At 50.2% G+C, this 24,946-nt stretch overlaps 12 protein-coding genes and 1 non-coding gene across 13 annotated transcripts; 4 read left to right on the forward strand and 9 right to left on the reverse strand.

Moving 5' to 3' along the window:
- Positions 1-146: 146 nt before the first annotated feature.
- P175DRAFT_0478337 (uncharacterized protein) lies at positions 147-1,258 on the reverse strand (the record flags this gene model as incomplete). The annotated part of the gene is made up of 1 exon (XM_040895357.1): positions 147-1,258. The coding sequence occupies exon 1, from the start codon at positions 1,032-1,034 to the stop codon at positions 147-149; it is 888 nt and encodes a 295-aa protein (XP_040751882.1). The 5' UTR covers positions 1,035-1,258.
- Positions 1,259-1,361: 103 nt separating this feature from the next.
- On the reverse strand, positions 1,362-4,900 carry P175DRAFT_0501106 (beta-glucosidase). Its single transcript, XM_040897095.1, has 8 exons — positions 4,625-4,900; positions 4,462-4,529; positions 4,218-4,360; positions 4,112-4,156; positions 3,994-4,046; positions 2,745-3,936; positions 1,824-2,682; positions 1,362-1,750 (listed from the first exon to the last, which is right to left on the reverse strand). The coding sequence occupies exons 2-8, from the start codon at positions 4,525-4,527 to the stop codon at positions 1,517-1,519; spliced, it is 2,592 nt and encodes an 863-aa protein (XP_040751883.1). The 5' UTR covers positions 4,528-4,529; positions 4,625-4,900; the 3' UTR covers positions 1,362-1,516.
- On the reverse strand, positions 4,562-4,900 carry P175DRAFT_0478340 (uncharacterized protein; the record flags this gene model as incomplete). The annotated part of the gene is made up of 1 exon (XM_040895358.1): positions 4,562-4,900. A coding segment is annotated over exon 1 (171 nt), but the record flags the coding sequence as incomplete, so codon positions are not given.
- Positions 4,901-5,700: 800 nt separating this feature from the next.
- Positions 5,701-6,741, reverse strand: P175DRAFT_0478344 (bZIP transcription factor; the record flags this gene model as incomplete). Its single annotated transcript, XM_040895359.1, has 2 exons — positions 6,498-6,741; positions 5,701-6,423 (listed from the first exon to the last, which is right to left on the reverse strand). Exons 1-2 carry the CDS (start codon positions 6,528-6,530, stop codon positions 5,701-5,703), a joined length of 756 nt encoding a protein of 251 aa, XP_040751885.1. The 5' UTR covers positions 6,531-6,741.
- A 2,296-nt stretch (positions 6,742-9,037) lies between these two features.
- Positions 9,038-9,901, forward strand: P175DRAFT_0438307 (uncharacterized protein; the record flags this gene model as incomplete). Its single annotated transcript, XM_040893906.1, has 3 exons — positions 9,038-9,584; positions 9,653-9,734; positions 9,790-9,901. 3 exons carry the CDS (start codon positions 9,038-9,040, stop codon positions 9,899-9,901), a joined length of 741 nt encoding a protein of 246 aa, XP_040751886.1.
- Positions 9,902-10,984: 1,083 nt separating this feature from the next.
- Positions 10,985-14,238, forward strand: P175DRAFT_0501111 (putative C6 transcription factor). Its single transcript, XM_040897096.1, has one exon. The coding sequence runs from the start codon at positions 11,002-11,004 to the stop codon at positions 13,876-13,878; it is 2,877 nt and encodes a 958-aa protein (XP_040751887.1). The 5' UTR covers positions 10,985-11,001; the 3' UTR covers positions 13,879-14,238.
- Positions 14,239-14,452: 214 nt separating this feature from the next.
- Positions 14,453-14,523, reverse strand: P175DRAFT_0t76. The gene has a single exon. It is a non-coding gene; the product is annotated as a tRNA-Gly (tRNA).
- Positions 14,524-14,689: 166 nt separating this feature from the next.
- On the reverse strand, positions 14,690-16,714 carry P175DRAFT_0457815 (putative vacuolar sorting receptor (Mrl1)). Its single transcript, XM_040894660.1, has 4 exons — positions 16,139-16,714; positions 15,796-16,077; positions 15,616-15,742; positions 14,690-15,104 (listed from the first exon to the last, which is right to left on the reverse strand). The coding sequence occupies exons 1-4, from the start codon at positions 16,510-16,512 to the stop codon at positions 14,919-14,921; spliced, it is 969 nt and encodes a 322-aa protein (XP_040751888.1). The 5' UTR covers positions 16,513-16,714; the 3' UTR covers positions 14,690-14,918.
- Positions 16,715-16,797: 83 nt separating this feature from the next.
- erg24B (c-14 sterol reductase) lies at positions 16,798-18,547 on the forward strand (the record flags this gene model as incomplete). The annotated part of the gene is made up of 3 exons (XM_040900753.1): positions 16,798-17,000; positions 17,081-17,385; positions 17,439-18,547. The coding sequence occupies exons 1-3, from the start codon at positions 16,921-16,923 to the stop codon at positions 18,545-18,547; spliced, it is 1,494 nt and encodes a 497-aa protein (XP_040751889.1). The 5' UTR covers positions 16,798-16,920.
- Positions 18,548-18,731: 184 nt separating this feature from the next.
- P175DRAFT_0478356 (tRNA-specific adenosine deaminase) lies at positions 18,732-20,550 on the reverse strand (the record flags this gene model as incomplete). Its single annotated transcript, XM_040895360.1, has 4 exons — positions 18,732-19,398; positions 19,480-20,187; positions 20,264-20,306; positions 20,400-20,550. The coding sequence occupies 4 exons, from the start codon at positions 20,548-20,550 to the stop codon at positions 18,732-18,734; spliced, it is 1,569 nt and encodes a 522-aa protein (XP_040751890.1).
- Positions 20,551-20,716: 166 nt separating this feature from the next.
- On the forward strand, positions 20,717-21,613 carry P175DRAFT_0501115 (splicing factor 3B subunit 5 family protein). Its single transcript, XM_040897097.1, has 2 exons — positions 20,717-21,078; positions 21,190-21,613. The coding sequence occupies exons 1-2, from the start codon at positions 20,836-20,838 to the stop codon at positions 21,199-21,201; spliced, it is 255 nt and encodes an 84-aa protein (XP_040751891.1). The 5' UTR covers positions 20,717-20,835; the 3' UTR covers positions 21,202-21,613.
- A 62-nt stretch (positions 21,614-21,675) lies between these two features.
- Positions 21,676-23,766, reverse strand: P175DRAFT_0436602 (uncharacterized protein; the record flags this gene model as incomplete). Its single annotated transcript, XM_040893813.1, has 1 exon — positions 21,676-23,766. The coding sequence occupies one exon, from the start codon at positions 23,764-23,766 to the stop codon at positions 21,676-21,678; it is 2,091 nt and encodes a 696-aa protein (XP_040751892.1).
- Positions 23,767-24,078: 312 nt separating this feature from the next.
- P175DRAFT_0557190 (uncharacterized protein) lies at positions 24,079-24,658 on the reverse strand (the record flags this gene model as incomplete). Its single annotated transcript, XM_040900754.1, has 2 exons — positions 24,079-24,328; positions 24,407-24,658. 2 exons carry the CDS (start codon positions 24,656-24,658, stop codon positions 24,275-24,277), a joined length of 306 nt encoding a protein of 101 aa, XP_040751893.1. The 3' UTR covers positions 24,079-24,274.
- Between the last annotated feature and the right edge of the window lie 288 nt (positions 24,659-24,946).

Below are 24,946 nucleotides of genomic sequence, written 5' to 3' on the forward strand. Positions count from 1 at the left end.
ACACATGACGTCGAAGCCGAGGAGGTTCTTTTCTTTTCTATTATTCCCATATTTTCTACTCCGCTATTAGGGATCAATTTTCTACAAAAAATTGTTTGATTCCTCTAGTTAATTACCTCCTCGGCTGAATTAAGATACCATGAAGATCATACACTTCGGCCAGTCTTCACCTCTCTATCAATCTCCATCTTCACCCCCAAGTACGAGCCTCCCCCCCAAACCCCCAGAAATGCAAACAACACCCCCAACGACAGCCCAAACGCATAGTGAAACTGCAGGGTCCAAATGACGGCAGAGACACTCCCCAGGTAGACACACACGCCGAACAGCCACCAGAGGGTCAGAGCGAAGAGCATGCGCCGGAAAGCCTTGGATTGCTCGTAGCGCAGGTTGTACCGGATACGGAAGTCGCGGTCCTGGAGAAAGTCAACGGCCATGAAGTCTTCCGCCGCGTAGTATATGAGTGGTCGTAATGGCGTCCCCCGCGGCTGGGAGTCGATACCGATTGGGATGCGGAAGGGGACCAAGGTGATGAGCATCAGGATGGCCAGAAACCCCAGCAGAAAGGCAGGAGAGTAGAGGAACAGGATCGGCATTTCCTGGCTACTGCTTATGACGAAGGGGATGAGGGCGCAGATCATCGACACCCCGTATACCCAGGAGGTGGCGTCGAGTTCCCATCGGGAGCGTGACAGTAAAGGGGCGCATTCGTCTGGATGCAGGAAGAGGCGACAAACCCGGGCGATGAGGATATAGAGCTCTCCAATTCCAAAGGAGACAATAGCATAGCCGAGGATGTGTCTGTTTATCTGGTGGGATTCCGGGGAGCATTTGGGAAGTTCGGGACCGGATGCGTTACAATCGTTTTCCCGGTGCGAGTGATGGTGAGTGTTGTACCAGACATAGTAGATGATACATGGGACCACGAGATCAAAGAGGACGATGAAGAAGGGGCCGAGGGTGATGGCGAGGTGGTCTGTCGGCCTGGGACTCTTTTGCATCAGCTTCTCAAACGATGGGGCAGCAGCAGGCATAGCGAAAACATTCTATTGCGAGGAGTCTGTAGATCGATCCGATATCTGGCTCCCACAGACATCCAGTATAGCTAGCTGCTCAAGAGCATCGTAATTATACCATAAGAGAATCATTGTGATTGAACCAAGGAGAGGATGAATTCTGTAGCGAGTGAGACCACCACCGTGACATCATTGAGTCACCCGATTGCGATCTTATTCTCTCGACTAGTCGATAGCCTCCAAAACGGAAAATCCAGGTCAAGAGGAGAAAAGCTGGCTGGTGGGAGAGGTGGCTTTGGTGGCGTTATTTGTATGGATCCGTGGGAACTACTTGGAAGCAAGAATCGCAGGATTGAAAGCAATATCGTGTCATTAAAATTGTACCCATTATCTTTAGAACTAATGTACTCGAAAAGACCAGAAGGGGTCCATGATTAAGATGGCATCGAGAGCCTCCCTCCGAAGTAAGGACGACCTCGCTGTACACATTCAACCCGCGCCTATTGCACCGCAGGCAAGGTAGCTTCAAGCGGGAGCTTCCGTGACGAGCTACCGACATACACTTTCTTCGGGTAGGACGAGATAATCCAATCCTGCTTTTGCACATCCCAGTTGGACAGATCCCGGCGGTTTAGAGTGGTGGACCACACAAACTCCTCTCCGGGGTTCAAATTGAGCTTGTCAAACTGGCGCAGGACCACCTTGGGCTCATTGGGGCCACCCAGGGAAACATACTAGATAGGCGGGGAAAAAAAATTAGCCCAACTACAAGTCGCCCAGCATGCGGGATGGAAAGATCCGACTTACCAACTGCGGCACCTCGCCGCCAACCACCGATCCCGTGTTTTTGATAGTCGCTGTCACCCGGAATAGGTCATCATAGAGACCGGGGTTTCCGCCAGGGCCCCCACTAGCCGAGAGAAGCTCTTGAGGGGACCCGTCCTGAGAACCCAGGGGGATATACTGGGACTCCTTCATTCCATAGTTTGCATCGCCTGCCGCGCTCTTGAGATCGGTGGAGCTAATATAGGGGTAGATGAACTCCTTAATCTTGGTCAGTCCCTGAGGGAACAAGTAAGCCGAGGCATCCTGAATCGTTCCGAAAATGGGGGCAGCTTGAGTCTTGCCGGTGGTGGGAACGTAGGAGGGGGCGTTGAGCCGCTGAATTTGGAGGTCCGAGTAGGAGAAAGTGGTGTAGCTCAGGCCAAACCCGAACTCATAGATCGGCTCCTCGTTGTTCTTGTCAAAATGGCGGTAATCAATGAAGATTCCTTCCGTAAAATCGTGCTGAGGTGCTCCTCTGCCATTATTGGGTTCCGTGAGCAGCGGGTCGCCGTACGCAGCGCGCGTTCGGCCCCAAGTAAACGGGGACTTGCCGCCCGGGTTAATACGCCCATAGAGCACGTCGGTGAGGGCATTGCCAGATTCCTGGCCGGGCAGGCCATTCCAGAGGATGGCGGTGATGTTAGGATGGTCATACCAATCAGTCACCAGGACCGGACCGGGAGAGTGCATGATAACTATGGTATTGTTGCAGTTTCCTGCAGCCGCCTTGATCAAATTTTCGCCGTTTTTCCAAAGGGTGAGGTTCTTGCGGTCGCCCTCATTGCCATCCACATTGATATACCCTTCACCCGAGTCTGCATTGACAAACACGAGAGAGACGCTAAGAAAGATTAATTATCAGCACGTACCATCGTCAGCGTCCATCGACATGGGGTAACTTACGTCGACTGTGCAGCCACGGAGGCGACCTGGTCCAGAGCGTAGTTATCGGTCACCGCAAACACGTTGCCACGTCCTCTCAGAACCTCGTCCTGGATAGCCTGTTCCGGAGTAACCAGGTAGGGGAAGTTCGATGTTCCACTACCCCAGCCCATGGCCAGGGTTCCTTGATCGCAGCCACGATCGGCGCAGCCATTCGCGCCCCACGGGTGAGAGCCAGCATCCTCGCCCAAAATTCCCACCATGCGCTCCTTTCCAGTCAGGGGAAGCGAGCCGTGGTTCTTCAACAAAACCACACTATCCGCAGCCACACGGTGGGCGACCGAAGCATGATCGCGCTGGACCTCCACAAACTCATTGACCCGCTCATACGGGCCTTCCGAGACGGCGATGTAGGCATATCCGAACTCATCACGCGTCCACGAGCTGAAGTTGGGTGGATGTTGCAGGCGATCGCGGCCGACCTTGTAGTAGGCAGCCATAATACGAACCGCCATATCATCAATGCGCCATTGTGGAACGGTACCATTGAGAACCGCGATAGTCAGATTGGCTCCCAGGTATGAGGTGCCACTGTTGAACGTGACATCACCCGGCATGGACATATCCATGCCGGCCAGGACCGCACCGACCCCGCTGTGCTCTGCACTCCAGTCACTCATGACAAAGCCCTGGAACCCCAGTTCAGCTTTGAGAAGCCGGTTCAGGAGATGGCTATTCTGGCAGCCGTAACTATTGTTAATCTGGTTATAGGAGCACATTATCGCCCCGACGCCCGCCCGCACGGCATCGGCAAAGGGCCAGAGGTACAGCTCGTGTAGAGTCTTGTCATCCACATTGGCACTCAAACTATCCGTGATGTCGTAGCCATAGCCAACAGCCTCGGGGGCCTGTCGGAAATGCTCCTGTTCGTTGACAAGATAATGCTTCGCGGTCGCGATGACCCCGGCATCCTGGATACCTTTGATCGTCTCTGCAAACATAATACCCGTGAGGACTGGGTCCGGAGAGAAACCTTCCCAGATACGGCCCCCGTCGGGACTTCGACCAAGAGGGCCCGCGGCAGGGCCGAGCTGGACATCAATCCCCTTGTCGCTGAATTCTTGGCCCATAGCGTTTCCACGAAGATAGGCGAGCGACTTGTCCCATGTGGCGGCAACATTGACCCCAGCCGGGAAGGCTGAGTTATAGTCCGCTATAGTCATTGTCAGTGATGGGTTTCCCGTGGGGCGCTGGTGATGGGGAGACATACTAAAACGGATACCTAGAGGACCATCCTGGGTACAGATAGATTGAATCCCAAGTCTCAGGCAACGTTAGATTGATTTATGAGTATGTGTCAAGCACCCGTTTGGGAACTAGTTACACACCTAGGCACGCTTCCCGTCTGACCGACACATCGTTCCAACATCCATCTGCAGAATCTTTAGCATTGCGCCGTTGAACGGTCTTGCAAGAATCCTTTACAGAACCTACCCAGTGCCGGTTGTCAGGTTCACCTTCTCATCCAGAGTCATTTTCGAAACAATCTCGATGGCACGACTGTATGCGTCGGCCCAGTCCCCCTGACCGGTAGCCCATGGGGACGGGTAATATGGGGGGGAGTATGCAAGATCATTCTAACAAGTCCAAGTTCCAGTCAGTAATCATTAGTTTGTTTTTTTTTTTTGTTTTTTTTTTCAAGCAAACAAGTATAAAGAGGAAGCAAAGGAATGAATACCTTCGCACTGACTCCTACAGAGGAGGCCGTTGTCAGGACCGCAACCTCGTACCAGCCAAACTTCATTGCTGCGGGGAAGTAAGCAGAGAACCAGAAGGCAAGCGTGGAGAGAAGTGGTAGGATGGGAGGGAAAAAAGCGAAAGGGGCAGGGGGGAGAAGATACATAAATAACCCGAGCACCTCGAATACCCCCATGACCCCAGGAGAGGAGGAGGAGGATTGTTTGTATGTTTTCGTTCTGCTTCCAGGGATTGGCGTGTTGATCGATGACATGGGAAGATCAGAAATGACCAGCCATCCGGTGGGAATCGGCCCTAGGGATAATAATAATATCCCTTGAGCTATGGAGGAGGAAAAGGATGAATCATGGGGGTCATGAGAGGAAATAAGACTGAAGAGGGAGCTGAGACTTGATTCTGGTGAAAATGTGATTTGTTCCTCTTTGCATCGAGGATGAGGCAGTTAATTAAGATCCTCAGAACCAGAACAGACGGGAATACAGTTGACTAGTGATCCAAAGGCCACTAAACCAATCCAAATAAATCAATTTCTATTTGAATCGGATACATTCTTTTTTCTATTATTACCTAACCTAGTTATATCCTGGAATGTCTGTTTATTCAACGCGTAGCATACAGAGATGGTAATAATACATCATGGACGATATTACTGTCCACAGTAGGTATGTATGTATGTACAATCCTCAATCAAGGCAAAATCAATGTCTTACTTCCCTTCTCCCCTGCAAGGGTTACCAAGTCATATTTCCAGGGGGCTTTGAGACTTGAAAGGGTACTTCCAATTCATCTGGCTTCTGTCTGTGCGTCCATCCCCAATTTCCCAATAATTTCCCGACAACGGCTGCCCAGATGACAGACGGGGTTTCTCTTCTATGCATCGTTTATGCATCCATCCTAGCCTATCTATCATGAACAGAGAGCTTTCCTACCGCTACAACCAACCAAAGTCACCTGGTGGAAACATGTCCCGCCGGGGCGTTGAGTGGATTTCATGCAAGGTCCTTGTTGACAGTGAGTGAATCCTGCGCAATTCTGGTCGCCATCAATTCCATTCTGCAAAATGGTATTTCTCGGAATACCCTTGGGAGTGGCCATGGTCGCCGGGTTCTCGCTGAAACTGCTCGTCGGTAGTGAAACGGATTGCCCAAAAGGCAAAGATGGGGTGGTCGCAACAGTGACCGGCACACATCAGAATAGCACCGATACTAAGATATCGATATCAGTCCCCACTAATTTCATCCAGAACCTGGAATAATAGATGATTCTGTACTCTGCACCCTTCCGATGCAATGCCCCTGGAAAATCCAGCACGAAGCTTCTGCTGGATTTCCGAGATATCGACACCATGTGTGTTGTATTGATGGATCAGAGTTTCTGCAATCGCACAGAGAGTCGTGTCGAGGACCTCGTCGCTAGCCGGGACAGATTCTTCTCCGTCGCCAGAAGGGCAGGCGCACAGTGGCAGGATTTTAGGTTCCCGAGGTTCTTCGTCGTCCCCCGTACAACTCTTTTCGCCATTCGTCACCTTCTTATCGTCGGTGCATGGGACGCGAGGCACCGGGGTTTCCAAGGAAGGAGTAACGGGGGGACAATCTCGGGTCGCCGAGCATGGGGCACCTCTGGCGTCCTGGCAGCGTGGCTGAGACTTGGCCGGTGGACGTTGAAGTGCCGGAATCGCGACTTTCTGCGCCATCATGGGGTCATCGCCTGCTTGCAAATACGTCTCTAGCGCGTCGGCGGGGAGTCCCAGGCACGACAAAAGATACCGCAGCTTTTTGTTTTCGGCCTCTATTCTCTGGATCGACAGCCGGTGTTCTACATCCTTCCGGTGAGCGTCTCGCTGGAGAGCCACCACCTTCTCCTCCAGATCCCGGATATGGTCTTGTCGTCGAGCCCGGCATTTGCGCTGGTTCTCTCGCACCCGAGCGAGTCTATCGAGTCGCTAAGAACAAGAAGAGCACGATCAGACATGAACAGCCGGGGTAGATATTTCACAAGCCAGCATCGATCACGTACCTTTTGCTCGAGAGCGGGGTCCATTTCATTCATGAACTGGTTTGGTGTCAAGTTCTTCTTCTGCTGAATCCGAAGCAGGCTAAAACGCCACCAAAATCAAGGCACGTTCCTACCATCCACACTAAGCCCTTTGGGGATTAATTAAATATTAAATAATATAAGAAAGTCTCGGTGCTGATTGGAAGAATTACGGCCCGCATGGGCTGTCTTTTCCTTTTCGTTGCGCCGTGGAACCAGGTCGTTTTGGCCAGCTAGGGAGATTCTAGGGAGATTCTCCAGGACTCGACGCGACCCATGTTCCCTGCACGTGACTGTCCAGGCCATTAATAAGCAGTCTCGGGTCACGCGAGGTTTTAAATACAATGTAATTTCTACTGAAATTCAATTTCTATTATTCTCCCTACATCTATCATTGATTTCAACGATTGCCTAGTTATCACGCAGATATTAAGCGGTTATTAAGTGGTTTATAACCTATTATGGATCCTGAACCACTAAATGATATTGTTGAGCTAGACCCGGAAGATACTACTACTAGTAACCCAGTGATGGAGGTATGTTATCCAGTATTTACCAAGTGGTTTTAGGTATTTGTAAGAGCATGCGATTCGGGCAACATGTCTAAACCATTGGACCAAAAAGGTCACTATGATCAGACCTGATGTCTGATCTGCCCGAATCCCACCTTATATACCTAGCAATCATTGCCTTGACACCAGTGCACCTAGTGCACGCCGTGACAACTTGCTAAATAGTTTCTATATAATTAGTTAACTAACTACGTACTTACTAACTGCATAGTTATTATCGATCAAAAGTTAACTTTTTTAAAAGGGGTCATGCCTGTATGGATCAACTTCCTACATGCAAACCAATTTTTAAGAGATATAGCCAAATGGTCTGTTTAATCTACTTAATATCTAGTTTAAAAGTAATTACTAACTACTTATAGAATATTCATGGGCAATGTCCTCCTTATATTGGTTGTGTTAATCAATTTAATGAAATTCTAACTAAACATCATCACGGAGCTATTAGGTTTTACCACCAGTTGAAGAATGCGGTCATCCCGACGAAAATATTGTGGTCAGTCCTCAGTCAGTATGTAACTAACTGCTTCTTAACTCGCTACTGACTAGTTTAAAGATCGGGATCATCCCCAGGGTTCTGGTCGACTAATACATACTACATGCAAAGTTATTTTCAATGCGTTGGTTCCTGTTAATATAGAACAGTGTCCATATGCTATATTTACATCCCATGGAGTTCATAAACACCCACCACCACCACCAAGCAAGGCACCAGAACGGATTCTCCAAGGAATTAAGAATCTAATTCAACAGATCCGAGATCCAAGCCTTACAACAGGTAAGTACTTACTTATCTAGCACTGGTTAGGTACTTAGTAAATGCTTGTTAAGTGCTTATTCTAGCTCAATTTCTTCGAAACCCCCAGCTTGAAAGCTTTAAATCCATGCAAGCTTTTGTAATAAAGACCGGATTGCAGCTATTATTCAAAAGCAAAGATTACTCTGTTATCCTAAGGGACAGGATATTAATGGTCTTAAATTTCTGCAAAATACAGACCCTAATATTAAGGTATGTTCTCTTTAACTAGTAGGCAGGTAGTTGGTAAGTGCTTAATTCGTACTTAGGAATATATCCAGGAGTACTTTCAGGATGCATGTGGTACTATGGTTCTATGTGGATATAAGGAACAAATTCAACTTCTTGCAAAGCTTTCCTCCTTTGAAGTTGATATATCTTATCAGCGCATTTGATCTAAGAATATGAATGAGGTATCATTTGCAACATTTTTACCAGATCAATGTAAAAGTAGGTTGCGAACTGCTCGCTAACGACTTGATCCCTAGTTATCACTCTACTTCGGGTCTACACAAGTGAAGATTCAACGGAAGCGTATTTTGCCGGGTTCATTTCCAACGAACTATTTTAAATATTCTTTGGAACTCGATCTAAAGGAACCCCATTATGGAGTCAAATGATGAGTTTATTAAATTGTCACTCCGAGGCAGATTATGACGAGTTACTTGCCCTATTAATTAGTGTGTACTCGCTCCGCAAGCTTTTTTACAGAAGGAGTATTTATTCTTTGTTCTCCTATCCTTTATGGTCCGTAACTACTGGGTCTAGCGATAGTTAATTAGGTAGATATCCTACCAACATGCTAAACAAGAGAAAGGTGCCCCTGACTGGGAGAAGTAGCTGAAGGATCTACGAAATCTCCATGATCTATAGGTAAGACAATAATCCCCACTGATTGAACTCTGACCTTAAAATCTGCGAATGGCTTCAATTTGAGAATGTTGGTTATAGCCTGGGTACGTACGGAGTCCGACAACAGTCACGTCACTACTTGCGGTTTATAGCCGCGGTCCGTTCATTTGGAATATTGTACCTCTTCTTCTTCTTCTTCCTCCTTTTCTTCTATTATAAAAATCCATCTCCTTGGATAATTTCAGTCATCTCTATATCTTTTTCTCATATACTTATTATTGTATCCTCTCCCTTGTCCTGTCATGGTTTCCACACGACATCATCCCCGCGACTTCCCTCCGCCCGGAGCTACCAAAGCGTCTACCCCTTCCACGCCTGCTCCCAGCACAAATGGACCCTCCAAGAAGTGGAATCATACTCCCGCAACTCATATCATCCTATGGCTTGTTGTCTCGCTCCCACTCGTCATCTGGGATGCGGGCTACGTGTTGTTGCGGCCGCATTCCATGCCCGGTGGTAAATGGCACTCCCCCATCTGGTCTCCTTATGCGCTGTACGGAACGGTCGACTACATTTACGGCTGGCCGGCATATAATGATCGCAATGGCTTTACCGCTGCCCAGGCGGTGCTGAATCTCCTGGAGACCGCCAGCTATCTATACTACCTCTGGGTGGTGTACGTACATGGGACCTCGGCAACCGGTTCCGGTCGCGGATCCCGCACCACTCAAAAGGGGCTCATGTGGATGTTGACTGGAGACAAAGTCGTTGCAGGGCGAATTGGCGCTGTTGCACTGCTTGTGGCGTTTAGTGCTTCGGTGATGACCTTGTCGAAGACGGCCCTTTACTGTGAGTGAGCGAGCGAGCTGAAAATTCTCAAAAAAAAAGAAAAGAAAAACCTAACAATAAGCTATTAGGGCTCAATGAAGCTTTCTCCGACTTCGCCAATATTGGACACAACGATGCAACGACTCTGACTTTCCTGTGGATCATTCCTAAGTAGGTTAACACCCCCCATTCTTAACTTAGGGCTATAGACTCACGCCGACACTAGTGCACTCTGGCTTATTTTTCCTGGTTACAATCTCCACATCTTGGGGGAGGAAATTGTATCTTCTCTGAGTGATGCCGGAGCACGCCAGCGTGGCAGACCCAGGCTGTCCTAGGCGTATCTCGGAGCAGGATCGATTCAGGTCGAGAACAGAAGGAGCCATTCATTATTCGACTGAACCTCCATACAACACACAATATTCATATATATATCTATATCTATATATATATATATCCACGGCGTTATCGTGCTTTGACGGGTCTGGGGCAACAACTGGGACATTTATTCACTTGATTACGACCATAAAAGCTCTAATCATCCAACGGTTTTAATAATGTTTACTGGAAACTATTCCATGATGTCTAATATTCGCTCCTTGATCCCTCTGGATGCATTCTCGAAAACATCCATCCAGGGATGCCATCTTCATGTAACGCACCTTACCTGGGCTTAACCTAGAAAGAATTAGAATAATAATTGCTCTTCCAAGATTGTAATATCCCCTTTAAATGACCTCCCAGTGGTCCTGCATCCGGAGAATTATGATGATCTGTTGGATTTCGATATTGTCTCTAATTTTCCGGGAATAAACGTTCCCACTTGCTCCATCAGGACGCATTTCACTGCGTTATATCAATTTTTGTTCAGGGTCTAGATTCATCTAAGGTGGAGGTTGAGATTCTTCATGAATGAACCAACAGCTTGGACTAAAGTGAGTAACTGGAGGAGTCAGGTATTCTGTGAATTCTTTTGAATATAAACTAGAGACTAGAAAAAGCAGAAAAGAAAAAAAGGAAGAAGAAGATGAAGATGAAGAAGATGAAGATGAAGAAGATGAAGATGAAGAAAGATTATTATTAATTCCTCTCAAAAGCGCCAAGACCTCAGACTCTCTTCAACATCTCGAAGAAGAAAAGAAAGAATTCAAGACCATCTAACTATCTCATCTCATCTCATCTCATCTCATCTCTCATCCTATATCAATATCATCATCATCACTATTATCTTCATCATTGTCATCCTCATTATCACAATTCCTCCCATTACTTCTCCCCCCGTCTTCTTTCTACCCACCACCTTCCTTCCCATCTCCCCTTCTCTCTTTTCCCCTCTCTCTCCCTCCTTCTCCTCCACCTCCTTTGACCTTTGATTCCCCTCCCCCCCCCCCCCAAAAACAATGATCCGAGTCTCGTCGTCGGGGTACCTGCGCCCATCATGATCCCTCCCGACTCCGACGAATCCCCCTTGCCGAGCTCCTCAGTGCCGTTGAACCCCAGCAGCCATGACGACCCCAATATCCCCGATGATCTCGACTCCCACAGTCCCACTAGCTCACGCGAGCCCGGCAGCGCACGACCAGGCGGCGATTTGGCGGGGGTCCACGATGGCCTGCTCGACCAGCCGCACGACGAGGCCAGAGACGACCCCTCCGCACAGATCCCGGACCAGAAGGACAACAAACCGGCGTGGAGCGAGATGAAGACCAAGGCGGGGAAGGAGCGAAAACGTCTCCCGCTGGCCTGTATCGCCTGTCGACGGAAGAAGATTCGATGCTCGGGCGAGAAGCCCGCCTGCAAGCACTGCTCCCGCTCCCGAATTCCGTGTGTATACAAGGTCACCACCCGCAAGGCTGCCCCCCGAACGGACTACATGGCCATGCTGGATAAGCGATTGAAGCGCATGGAGGACCGCGTGATCAAAACTATCCCCAAGGATGAAGTTCGGGATATGGCCGCGATCGGTCGGTCAATGGTGCGGCCCTCACAGCCGGGACAGGGCACCAAGACTCAGAAGAAGCGGTCGGCCGATGAAGCGTTTGCGGCCGACATGGACGACTGGACGCGGGGGAGCCGGAATGGACCGCAGGATACCTTTCCCATGCGCCGCGAAAGCAAACCAGGCGACAGCTCGAGTCTGATGACGGAGGGTGCCGAGTTCCTCCCGTCGCTCGAGATCCAGGAACACCTTGCGGAGGTGTTTTTCGATTGCGTCTATGGCCAGTCGTACCCTCTCCTTCACAAACCGAGTTTCATGCGCCGCCTCAAGGCTCGCACCGTGCCTCCCGTGCTCATTCTCGCGGTGTGCGCCGTCTCCGCGCGGTTTTCAACCCACCCGCAAATGAATTCCGACCCCCCGTTCCTCCGCGGCGAAAACTGGGCGAACCCGGCGGCCGCCATCGCCTTGAGTCGCCATGATGAACCGAACATTACCATCTTGACCGTATTCTTGCTGCTGGGCCTGCACGAGTTTGGCACCTGCCATGGCGGACGGAGTTGGTCCTTTGGCGGGCAGGCCATGCGCATGGCGTACGCCCTGCAGCTCCACCGGGAACTCGACTACGATCCGCTCCTGAGCTCAAGCAAGGGCGGTGCTACGCTGCTCGGCTTTACTGATCGAGAAATCCGGAGACGCACTATGTGGGCCTGTTTTCTCATGGATCGGTACAACTCGTCCGGCAGCCAACGTCCCCCGATCGGGAACGAGAAATTTTTGCACATCCAGCTTCCCATCAAGGAGTCCCATTTCCAGATGGAAATCCCGGGGCCTACAGAGGACTTGGAGGGGAATGTGCTCAATCCCGTTCCCGATAATGTCGGTCAGCTGTCCAATGCCAAGGCGAATATGGGCGTGTTGGCCTACATCATCCGCGCCATCGTGATCTGGGGTCGCATCGTCGACTATCTCAATCTCGGAGGCAAGCGGCGTGACGGCCATCCCCTGTGGTCCCCTGAGTCCGGGTATTCCACCCTCAAGAAGCAGATCGACGACTTTGCCGTGGCGCTTCCCAGTCATTTAGCCTTCACATATGAAAACCTGCAGGTCCACGCGGCGGATCGAGTGGCCAACCAGTTCCTCTTTCTTCATATCATCATACACCAAAATACCCTCTTTCTCAACCAATTCGCCATCCCACTCTCCCCAGGGGGGCGGCCTCCCCGCGATATGCCCCGCACGTTCCTCAGCAACGCCGGACGCGCCGCAGTCGAGGCCGCCCATCATATCTCCCTGCTCATCGACCACGCAGCCCCATATCCGCTCACCGTTCCGTTCGCGGGATACTGCGCCTATTCCGCCAGCACAGTCCACATTTGGGGGATTTTCTCCAAGAACGCCCAGCTCGAGGCTCGATCCAAGGAGAACCTCCGACATACTTATCGATATCTCAACAAGATGAAGAAATATTGGGGCATGTTCCATTACATGGTAGAAAGTACCAAAGACCGCTACCGCCAATTTGCGGACGCTGCCATCAAGGGTTCGATGGCGACCCAGAACGGCCATGTTGCCCCCATGTTCCAGTACGGTGACTGGTTCGACAAATACCCCCACGGTGTATCAAGACTGCACTGGGAAGATCCCGACCCGCATCCCAAGAAGACGAGCAATGATGACGCAGTCATGAGCCAGAAACCCGACCTCCAAAGTGTGGAGGATTTCTTTGCTGGTCTTTCCCCGACCCCCCAGTCGAGCATCACCCCCCGCCAATGGCATTCAAGGGCCGGCAGCAAGATCGAGAGCACACCTGGGATGGAGCAAACAACCCCCACGCCCACCTCGCAACCGATCGTCGATGTCAATATCGAGACTACCCACGGCATGCTAGGGACATCCGGGACAGGATTCCCCCAGTCAGGTCTCTTCATGCAAAACCGCGGGCAGCCAACATTCGGACACGCGCCGTTCGATTTCGCCGTCCCGGCAACAGACCAACTTCCCCAACTGGACCGCCAATTCGTCTACGACTCCTTTGCCGGCTTCCACCCGCCTCCTGCCGCCTATGGTAATCCCGATGGCCCTCCTGCTCTTCCAACCATGGACCGCGCAGAGATCGTGCCCCTTCCAGACGGCTCCATCTTCACCGGGCAACTGGACCCCAACGCCCCGTCCGGCGCAGGCGAGTACTACCAACCCAGCGCGTGGTTCCTCCCGTTCAACCTCGACCCGATCGGCGCCGGCGCCAGTCTCGACCCTACCTCCCAACCCGATGCAGGCGCCGACCTGTCCGCTTTTAGCAACCCCGGGAATTTGGTCATGGGCGCCTACGATCTCGGGATAGCAGGAGTCAACCGCGGACCTCATCTGAGCCAGTAACCTTGCCGTACATACCTCTTGCCAGATTTTTTTTTTGTGACCAATTTTGATTTCATTCAGCGATCGATAGCTACGATTGGCTGATTGGGTAGACGGACGGACGGATGGATGGTGTGGCTTTTTATTACTTGAGTTTGTTTTTTTAGCTTTTGGGGTTGTACATATATTTTATATTGGGTTGGAGAATGGACGGAGTTGTGGACGGAGTTGTGGAAATAACAGGTGCTTGATCTTGATGTATGTATGTGTGGTATGGACTGTAGACAGTGTAATATATATGCAGTGGTCTTTTACGGCGTGTGGTAGCTCCATCGAGAGGGATTCCAGTGGTAGCGCAGAATCGAGATATACATACAATACTATATATACTATGCATCTACATCACGACTACTTCATGCATACACCTCCATGACACAACACGTCAATACTCAATATGTCTATGCTTATACCTACATAACTAATTCACAGCAGTAGTAACGATAATAACAATAGAGAGGATAAAAAGAAGAAAAGAAAAAGGTCACTGTCCAAAGCTAGAGACGGCTAGGAAAAAAAAAAGAAATCATCTTTTCAATGCATCATCCGCGAATCGAACGCGGGCCTCATCGATGGCAACGATGAATTCTACCACTAGACCAATGATGCTTCTTGATGTGTTTTCGGTTCCGAAAATGCTTCATCAGTGAATCAGTTGCCTTGGTAGGTTTAGATGGGTACATGCTATTTATACTATTTATACTCCGTAGTTACATTCTAGTATACCGGGGTATAGCCTGGAGAAGTAATCAATACTAGTAGTACATCTAATAGGACCTCCTTGCGTCTCCTGAATGAAACACGTCCATATGCGAAACTTGGGTAAAACTATCTGGTATTCGTGCATCATTTCCATATCCATTCCATATCCATCCATGATCGTATATCAAGTTACCTAACCTATATAGTACATAAACAAAACGCTCTATATCAAACCGAGACACAATTTCGAAAATGCAAAGAACAAATCCATCATCCATCATCCATCATCCATCATCCATCCATCAATCATCCCATTCCTCATCCAACTGGTCTATCAGCCGGTTTTCCGCGTCCACATCGCCCCCAGACCCCTGTCGCCCCCCGCCGATGAAACCGTCTCGGCTGCCCCCACGCGTGTGCTCGAGTCTGGGGGATCGGTTGAACCGGAGTAAACGGGCGAGGGAAGAAAAGAGGATGACAATCATATCCTGTGTTGGTTCCCAATCAAAAAGGAGGGGAGGGGGAGGAAGACCGTTAGCTGGGGCTTGATGCAAAGATATATGAAGTATCAAACGACAAGGCAGGAAAATTCAAAATGGGAAATATATGGGATAGACAGGATGTGGCCAGGGTTTTTTTTTTTTTTTTTTTTTTTCTTTTTCTTTCATATGAATTGCAAATATCCAAAGCCTCCGACGCGACTACTGCGCTGGATGACACTGTTTTGATAACCAAAAGAACGAATCCCCATGATCCGCTTGGGGAATGCATAATTTGTACAATCCATAAAAAGAGAGCGTGGAAAGAAAGAAGTAAAAAAAAAAAAAAAAAGGCGCCAAGACTACTGCTCCCTCGATATTCTTTCCATGTTCTAGGCAAGCAAGTTCAATCCATCCTCGAAGTTGGTAACTTTGCGTTGCTCAAGTCCCTTCGTGGGGGAAAGTCACGGCGCCAGCGAGATCGGGATCGTCGGAATGGTATTAACGCCAGGATACTTACTTTCACAAAGTCAATCATTCCTGCCCACAGGCTGTAGTTAGGGCATTGCCTCCAGCCGCGCTGGTGCATGACGGTGCGTTGATAGGCGCAGCCACCGACTAGATAGGCTGCGACGGCGATTAGAGCACTATAGGTAATACTGTTAGCCTCTGATTCGTTTCAAAGAGGATGTGCACTAACATCACGCCGAATATGCCGGCAGGAGAGAGGCCCTGCCCAGCAGGACCGTGGGCAAAACCGCCACATGCGGCCGCGCTACGGATTTCAAAGAAATAGGTGCACTGGTCCATAGTGCCGACAAAAGAGATTGTTGGCTGGGAAGCCGATACGTCGCGGTCGCACAAGAAGGACATCATTGTCGCCTTGGTCCGTGGCTCCTTGGCGTCGCTCGAGCAGGGAGAGCCATCTGTGTAGTTCATCACCAGTTTACGACCGCGGAAGAACGGGTCTGAGGCTTGTTGTCTGGATGGGTCAGTTCGTACCCCGTGGGTAGTAGTTAAGAGTCTCAACGTAAAGGACATACCCAATTGAGTAGACCTTGCCCTCCTTCGTATAGTATGCGCTGATATTCTGCCACTTCTTCTCCTCTACTCCGACCACATCCTTCAGCTTCTCCACGACAGGCGCGCAGATGTTCAGAGTAAAGTTGGCGTTATAATCATGCCCTTTCACATGCCAGCTCTCGGGTTGCGAATCCTGACGGGATTTCTGGCCCTCGCCGGAGGGTGCGGGAACGGTCAGGGTGCTGAGGTCGTAGTAGAGTCCTGTTGTTGGGGAGCGCGCTGCACACGGAGAGAGGTCATCCTTGGAGCCGGAGGAATCCGAAGCGGCAGAACCGGAGAAGGAGGCGAGGAGGAGGGGGAGGTAAGCTAGGAGGGAGGACGAGAGCGACTTCATCGCGGGTATGAAGTCTGCGCGAGGAGGAGCCTGCGACCGGATGGAATGGGAAGTAAGAAACCAGGAGCGGAGGAAGGAAGAAAAGAATGACAGGAGATAGGAAATAAAAGAGGGACACTCCTGAACCAAGAGAAGAGAATCTAAATCCGATTGAGAGGATTCAAGGAATGATGGAAGTTCAGAAGATCGACGTTAAAGAAAAGCACTAAGAGTTGTTGGTGCGGAGAAACTTCTTGTCTGGATTCGCACGGCTTCTGTTCATCCGGTCTCAGACGTTGCTGCACCAGGAGATAAATACCTGGCGCACTCCCAATTACTTTTGACCAAGGGGGAGATTTGATTAATGATCTCCAATTGATCTGTCTCTCTCAATTTCTACTCTCCTGCATCTCTGACCGTCTCCTGGATATGGCTGTGAGAAAAGCCTCCCAATCCGCCCCCCCAATCCAGCCCGTTCCTGAGAAGCGTGGTTATGAATTCTGTGGCCCGTACGTTATTGTTATGCTTACCCCCCTCCTGCGCTCTTCTGGTCTGTTTTCACTGATGGTGTGTGGGTTTTCTAACACAGAATTGGGGCATTTGGCATCGTCTTTGGCCTCCCTGTCCTTATTTACGCCTTTACTTTCCTGTGCAACGATGTCACCGGCTGTCCTGCGCCCTCGTTGTTGCACCCGTCTACCCTTACTCTTGATCGATTGAAGGAAGAAGTTGCCTGGCCAGAGGGCGGGATTCGTGCTTTCTATGACACGGAGGTGACTCTCTGGGTACTGAGCTATTATTTGCTGAGTTTGGTGCTCTATGTGGTCCTGCCCGGCCAGGTAGCGGACGGCACTGAATTGGCCTGTGGAGGAAAGCTTCGGTACAAATTCAACGGTAATTAATTGCTGCTGGTGAGGATCGCGTCGTATTGCTGACTGGTCCGACAGCATTCTCCACTGCTGCTTTGATCCTGTCTGGCCTGGCGGTCGGCACCTACTTCCACGGTGCAGACTTCGTGGTCTGGACATTCCTTTGGGATAACTACCTGCAGGTGATTACTGCGAACTTGATCATCGCCTCGACGATTGCTATTTTTGTTTATGCGAACAGCTTCTCCGTCCCCGCCCCTGGCCAGCCCAACCCGCAGCTGCGACAACTAGCACCCGGTGGCTATAGCGGCAATGTGCTTTACGACTTCTTCATCGGACGCGAGTTGAATCCTCGAATCAGCCTCCCGATTCCGTTCGTTAGTGAAGAGTCTCGCACAATAGACATCAAGGTGTGGTGTGAGCTGCGACCTGGTTTGCTCGGATGGATTATCTTGAATTTGTCCAACATGGCCCATCAGTACAAGACGTACGGCTACATCACGGACTCTATCGTCCTCTCGACCGCATTCCAAGCCTTCTACGTGCTCGACGGTCTCTACATGGAACCCGCGATTATGACAACCATGGATGTGATTATGGATGGGTTTGGCTACATGCTTTCCTTTGGTGATATGGTTTGGGTCCCATTCATCTACAACTTCCAGACCCGATATCTTGCCGTGTTCCCCCATGAGCTGGGTCTGCGCGGCATCGCGCTGGTCCTGGCTGTGACGGCCGCTGGCTACATGATCTTCCGCGGCGCCAACAACCAGAAGGACCGTTTCCGCACCAACCCTAACGATCCTCGGGTCGCGCACATCAAGTATATCCAGACCGCCACTGGGTCCAAGCTCATGACCTCCGGCTGGTGGGGATATGCCCGTCACATCAACTACTTTGGTGACTGGCTCATGTCGTGGTCGTACTCCTTGCCTACTGGTATCGCCGGGTATGCTATTATTGAGTCGGTGAGCCCATCTACCGGCGAGCTTCAGAAGCAGGCTGTGCAGCTCCCGGAGACGCGTGGCTGGGGGATGATTTTCACCTACTTTTTCCTGATCTATTTCGGCGTCCTGCTCATCCACCGTGAGCAGCGCGACGAGGAAAAGTGCAAAAAGAAGTATGGAAAGGACTGGGATCGTTATACTTCCCTGGTTCGCAGCCGTATCATTCCAGGAATTTATTAATATTCTTTTTAAGGGATTTTCCCAAGGAATTAGACGGTAGGACGGGAAGGACAAAAGGTCTTGGTGTCAGAACGAATTTGGCGATGGATATGTATTTATTATGTACTACCTTCATGAACATTATAGTGTGACGCTATTGGCAGCAGGCGTTATACTTCATCATAATACTAATTATTGGTTTCCTTCAACGCTTGCGTTTCTTCGAGTCAACAAGAACCTCTAACCCCCAATTCTCATCTCCTATATTAGGTACCCAACCAGCCAGAACCTCCTTTGCATCCTGTATAGCGCAGCTGCGGGCTCGAATACACTCTAGCGAAACTGCAGGCTCCTTCTTGAACTCTTGATAACTCGGTGCTTCCACTAAAGCTCGAAGAGCCCCCAACTCTTCTTCTGCAGATTCATTCTTCTTCTCCCCGTGAGAATCAGATTCCAACGACAACGACACGATCTCCTGGAAATACCCCCACAACTTCGCCCTCGAGAGGGCTGACGCACCCCGCGCACCCGGCCCCGCTCCGGACGCCTTGTACCCCTGCTTCACCCCGTTGATGATATTCTCAAACAACCCCGTCCTGGAGCCACGAAGGACGGGTAACGTTTTCGAGCCGTTCTCGGCTACGAGAGACGATAGCTTGGAATCGCCCGGGATGGGAGTTGTAGGGGCCCTGATCCATACAGCTGAGATTGTACCCGGTTTGGTTTTTTTGAGAGCGTCCTGGTTATTTGATCTGGGGTTTCGGAATGGCCACAGCGATTTGAGTTTTTCGTTGGGTATGGAAAGGACTTGGAATGGATAGAATGCGTATTGATATTCTTTTCCATTTCCATTTCCATTTCCGGGGTTTCGGCTTTGTTCCTCTTCCTCCTCCTCCTCCTCTTCCTCGCCTGCAGCCCTGGTACCCCCGCTCATCGTAGTTGACCGCGAGTACGACCAGCTCCTCCCCCCTAAATCTTTCATCCGCCCTCTCTCTCCAAAGGCCCTCTCACACCCAACCCGAGTAATCTCTTCCTCTGGAAGAACCAACCCCGATATATAAGCGTTCCGGGTCGGCGCAACCAGCAACCCAGCCTCGTAGCCGAGTAACGACGACACCTGGCGGAGTGCAAGCTTATCCGAGCACGATTTACTCTTGGTTGCTTGGGCGTCCGCGCGCGACGGTTTTCGACGGACGATGCCGAGGTTGGAAAAGTGAGCGCGGCCGTCTAACGAGTCTGGGGGGTGAGATTTCGGGTGTGGATTGGTAGTTGAGGAAGATGATGTAGTCCAAGGTGTGGGATCCTCTTGCGCTGCCATGCAGAGTTCCATGCTTGCATCACCGCAAGGAGCACAGGTGCAGTACATGTAAATAGCGATATCAGGGTGGAGCTCGAATGGCGGGAGATGGGGTTTCCTGGTACTTTTTCGGCGGCAACGAATAAATGGAGATAAGCAGTTCTGCTTCATTTCCTGTTTCTGTTCTTCTTCTTCTTCTTCTGGAGCCTTGGATGAATGGATCTCATGTGCAAGGACACTGTGGCATTCAGACAGAAGCCAGAAATTAAATGCACGCAGGGCTAGGATTTCCGCGTGCCAGTCATGCAGTACTAGCCCTTTACAGCTGGGGATTTGACTTGCAGAGAGGCATTTGGCACCGGTTCTGAATCTCTTTTAGTGTTTATTTATTTTTTTTTTATATATATATATAGCCTAGAGGCGAAAGGAAAGTGACTTACGTGACTGCTATACAAGTTAGTTCCTCACATGGTGTATTCTCTCCTGATGATATTGTTAGCAAGCACCCCCAAATTATAAACAATCAACCTGAAAAAAGAAGAGAAGAAGAGAAGAAGAGAAGAAGAGAAGACAAACCCTTGACAACCACAATCCCCGTCATGGGAATCCACTCTCTCGTTCCATCATCACGTAGAATCGGCTTACTGCGCTTCGGCAGGGCATCGAAATGCGCATGAACCAGAGACGCTATTCGACCGGGCAAGGGATCTTTCTCCTCATTCCCCATTCCCCTTTATAGCCTCTTTACAGACAGTTACTACCCTGTAGCAGGAGCTCGTTGTAGTTAGTTGTTGAAATTATAAAAATTGCACCGCTTTTATACCAACCGGGCCAGTCACGTGACGGTGCATTTTCTCGCTCTCCTCCACCAACTCCTTTTCATCATTCCCAGGCCCTGGATTACCAGCACAGCACACCATCACATTCTCTGCTTTAGATCATCCCAACTACCCCAAGAACCCAGATATCCACAATCTGATAAGAAAAAAAAAAGAAGAAGAAAAACGAAACAATGGCCGACAAACTCCGCACCCTCCAAAACCTCGAGGCCATGCAAGCCCGCTACGTCGGAACCGGACACGCCGACACCACGAAATACGAATGGGTGTCGAATATCGTGCGGGACAGCTACGCATCCTATATCGGGCATCCGGCCATGCTGTCGTATATGTCTGTGGGGATGGGCGAGCCGAAGGAGAAAGTCCGTGCGGCGATGTTGGAGAAGATGGTTCGGGGGGCTGGTAATCCGCCTGAGGTTTGTTCTGTCTTTTACCCTCCCCGTGCCCTGCTTCTTCTTCTTTTTTTTCCAGGGAGTTGGAGAGGATATTAGGTTTGGTTAGGTTAGATATGTGACTGACTTGAGTAGACGCAGGAGTGATTTGCGTTTCCTGGGATGCATGATTGATTGATTGATTGATTCATGAATGGATGGATGGATGGATGGATGGATAGCCTCGCGTTTCCCTCGGGTCCTCCGGTTATGATATTCGTTAGATGAGGATCATGTTGGATAATTGCCCAGATGGCGGAGAGTGAATGCGCCCAGGCGCACATGCTCCATGTGGTTGCAGGCCAGCCACTGCTTAGGATCACCACGAGGCATTGCAATCAAGGATCGAGCTCTATCCCTGCTGTGTGTGGACTGAACTCCCTGATGCGTACGAATTGCTTATCGTTCTTTGGTCGTTGGGATGAATACACCAGGGACGGATTGTACTTTTATTGAATGATCCATAATTCAACTATTTTTACATCTCAAGTTCCCAGATCAAGATCAGTTTCATAAGTCATCAAATGTCATACAGTCGTCGAATACACAACCCAAATTCCCTAACGAGATCACTTCGTTTCCTCAAATCGTCTCCCTCAACCTGCTATTTTCCGTCTGCAAGGATCCAATCAAATCTAGCCACTTGCGCCTCTCACCCTTGAGCTTTTCGCACTCTTTCTTCAAACTCTCCACCTCTGTACGCAAACACTCTGCTTCGCTGCGCGAGCGCGCCTTCTCCTGTCTCTCCGCGTCCTTGCGCTGCTGTGCCTCCACCTTCGCGGCCTCTTTAAGTTGCTGGTGCTCGATCTTGCTGAGCTGTCGAAGTAGTTTCGATTCTTCGTGGAATAGCCCTGACGCTACCTTATTCATCTTCGCACTCTCCCGCGTGGGTGTTTCCGCACGATGACGATGACCGCTGGTACTCGAGGATTGTCGATCCTCGGATCCAAGTCGGTTGACGCTGCTAGCCGAACTACGGTTTGAATGGCCGGCGCTGGGGTTATCAATCGCAGCGAGAGCTGCCGCTTTATCTCGCTTGGCCTCTTCCTCCGATGGTCGCAGACGCAGAGATTGGATATCCGTTCGGACAAGTTCGAGTTGGGCCTCCACGCTGCGTTTTTGCTGCGCTAGTTTGGCGAGCTGCTTTTCGTGCGAGGAGAGTTTCCCGCTCTTGTTTCTTTGGATCATCTCTGCGGGGGAGATGTCTAGTTTTGCCTCTGGGGTGTTGGTGTCGGAAACAGTCGAGGCTTGAGACCGTGTCTCGTCATCGTCCTGTGCTTCTTTCTCCCCGCTGGTTGGTTCCTTCTGTGGAATACTTCTTGGGGTTTGATGGGATTCGTCCAGATCGTCACCTATGCCATCTGGATTGTTCTGTGACAAATGGCGCAAGTGATAAGGCATATAATCAAGCACAGACGGGGGTGCATAGCGTTCAATACCGGCGTTTATCAGATACGCGAAACTGGCGATAAGCCCGTGGTGTTCTTCGTGCTCAGGTTCCGTAAAATCTGTATCGCTGTCATCCTCCTCCGACTCTCCTTCGATCGTAGTGGGTTGGCTGCTCTCGGATTTGTCGGTCGACTTTCGCGCGTGTTTTGTCTGACGCTGCGGTGGGCGCATTCCCTGGCATGCCCAGTCCAGGAATTTGACTGCGTCCGTGCAGATGCTTCTCGGGGTGCCTTTCTCAACCATCCATCGAGGAATGTTGCCGCCCGGATCACTTCTGGTTACCATAATCCACTCAACGGGGTTGTACTTGTCGGCCTCACGATCCCAGGCGACATCAACCCCATTATTCAAAGACGAGTTTTGCGACAACCCAGAATCCTGGCCCTCCACCACAATCTCCCGAATAAACTCGACAGACTCATATTCGCCCCGAATATACCCATGATTTGACGGGACATCGGGATGCTGACACGGTCTTGAGACCATCATCCAGTTCCTCCCTCGGTTCTTGCCATGCTTGCTCTCAGCCGGGGAGTGCGAATGCAAATCATCCCAGTTGATAATCATGGTCGCGAAATCTCTCGGCGCGGTAGGTCTCGGAAACTGCGCCGAGACATGAAACACAAACACCCTTCCCAGCACCACCACCACCTTCTTGGCCGCATTATCCTTATCGGGATCATCGTAAACCACAATCTCCTCCACCAATCTCTCGGCGCCAATCCCCCTGACCGACTGATCGGGCGCCTTCCCCTCTTGAACCCTTTCTTGATTCATCCTCAGCGTCTCCATCATCTCACTCTCTAGTTTCGACTTCCACACGTCAAACGGCAGCCCTTCATGGACGCTGCGCCGTCCAAACCAATGCCCGTTGCCATCTATCCCGGGGAGTTTGTACACCGGGATCGAAAGCGGGTTATCCCTTGCGCCGGCGATTTTGATTGCTTTGCCCCATTCGCGCTGCAAGGCGAGGGTGGGTTCGTCTGCTGTTCCGAAACGCGCGGACGAGGGCTTGATATGCGAGGATGAGCCCCCTGCATGCGTGTGATTGAGTTCGTGGTGCGCGGATTCGTCGAGGGCCGGAGGCTCGGGGACGGACTCAATGATGAGCCGGGCTTGGGTTGAGATCTCGTTGATGTAGATCCGGAGTTCATCGGGGGCTGTGGGCACCGAGTCCCATGATGTCCTGGTGAGGTATTTCAGGGCCTCGTGCAGCGCTGCCATAGGGGTTCAGGTAGATGGGGTATGCTGGAGGAGCTTTTCTCTTTTCGCTTAATTCAGGCAGTAGGACAGCGATTTCAGCTCCCTATAAACCATAGGAAATTCCTAAATTGAAAGAAGAACAAGAAGAAGAAGAAGAAGAAGAAGAAGAAGATTTTAAATGCTGAATAAGGAAGAAGGTGGAAAGACAAAGTTATCGCGCAAAGTACCTGACGTCACCGTAGTAGTGTTGTTCCGGCCGTCAGCTTCCGTTGCCCTAAAGTTAGTTACTTGTTGATGATTACTTTTTATGACCCTGATATTAATAATCTTAGACTTTTCTCATGTCATGTACTCAATCTGTTTTATGTATTTGTTTAAATTATAGACTCCAAACTAAATACAAGCTGAAGCTGCATACAAATTATCCAAGAGCGCAAAAGAACGAAGGGTCAGGACCAGCCTCCAGCATCTGATTCCCGTCGCCCATAGCCTCACCAGTGAGGGTACAGCGATCGGGCCCGTCCAGGTATCAATAAAACCCAGCCTGGACGGTAGGAGATGAACCTACCGGGCAACGGACGACCTAGTGTGGGCGGAAAGCAAGAATGTGTTGGTTTCACGACGTCAAGACACCCTAAGTCACTGACTAGTATTGGGATACCTTTAAACCTTGCCCAGAGCCTGCCACGGACAGACTGTTGAGATCGATAGGACCAGCACACCTGTAGAAATCCATCCCACATAGGTTCATCCGTTGTAAATCTGCATTCATCACCATCACAGATGGTATGAGTTGCAGCACCATGACATCCTTCCTAATCCGCTTTCGCGGATTACCAGTCTGGTCACCTGTACCAGAAGGCAGGACGTTGAACAGGAAGGCGAACGAAGCTGGATCCAGACCAGCTACCATTGTCTACTTACCTGCCAACCCATGGAGACGGAAAAAAAAAAAAACCAAAAGAGTGTGGTGAACATTCCTCATCCAAATCATATCCCAAGCCGCGAGGCTAACCGGTCTTCATGACATATAATGCGGGATTGAAAAATGGGACACCCCAAAAGACAACAAATAGCCGTCCCGCCGCTAATTCTTGATGCAAATGAAAATGAACAAACATGAAAAAAAACATGCACATACACACTCAAAACGCTAAAAAAAAAAAAAAAAGGCTAGCACAACAAGAGGACGAAAAAAGGG

This window comes from Aspergillus ochraceoroseus (genome assembly GCF_002846915.1).
Source record: "Aspergillus ochraceoroseus IBT 24754 chromosome Unknown P175scaffold_4, whole genome shotgun sequence".
In the NCBI taxonomy this organism is placed as follows: Eukaryota; Fungi; Ascomycota; class Eurotiomycetes; order Eurotiales; family Aspergillaceae; genus Aspergillus; species Aspergillus ochraceoroseus.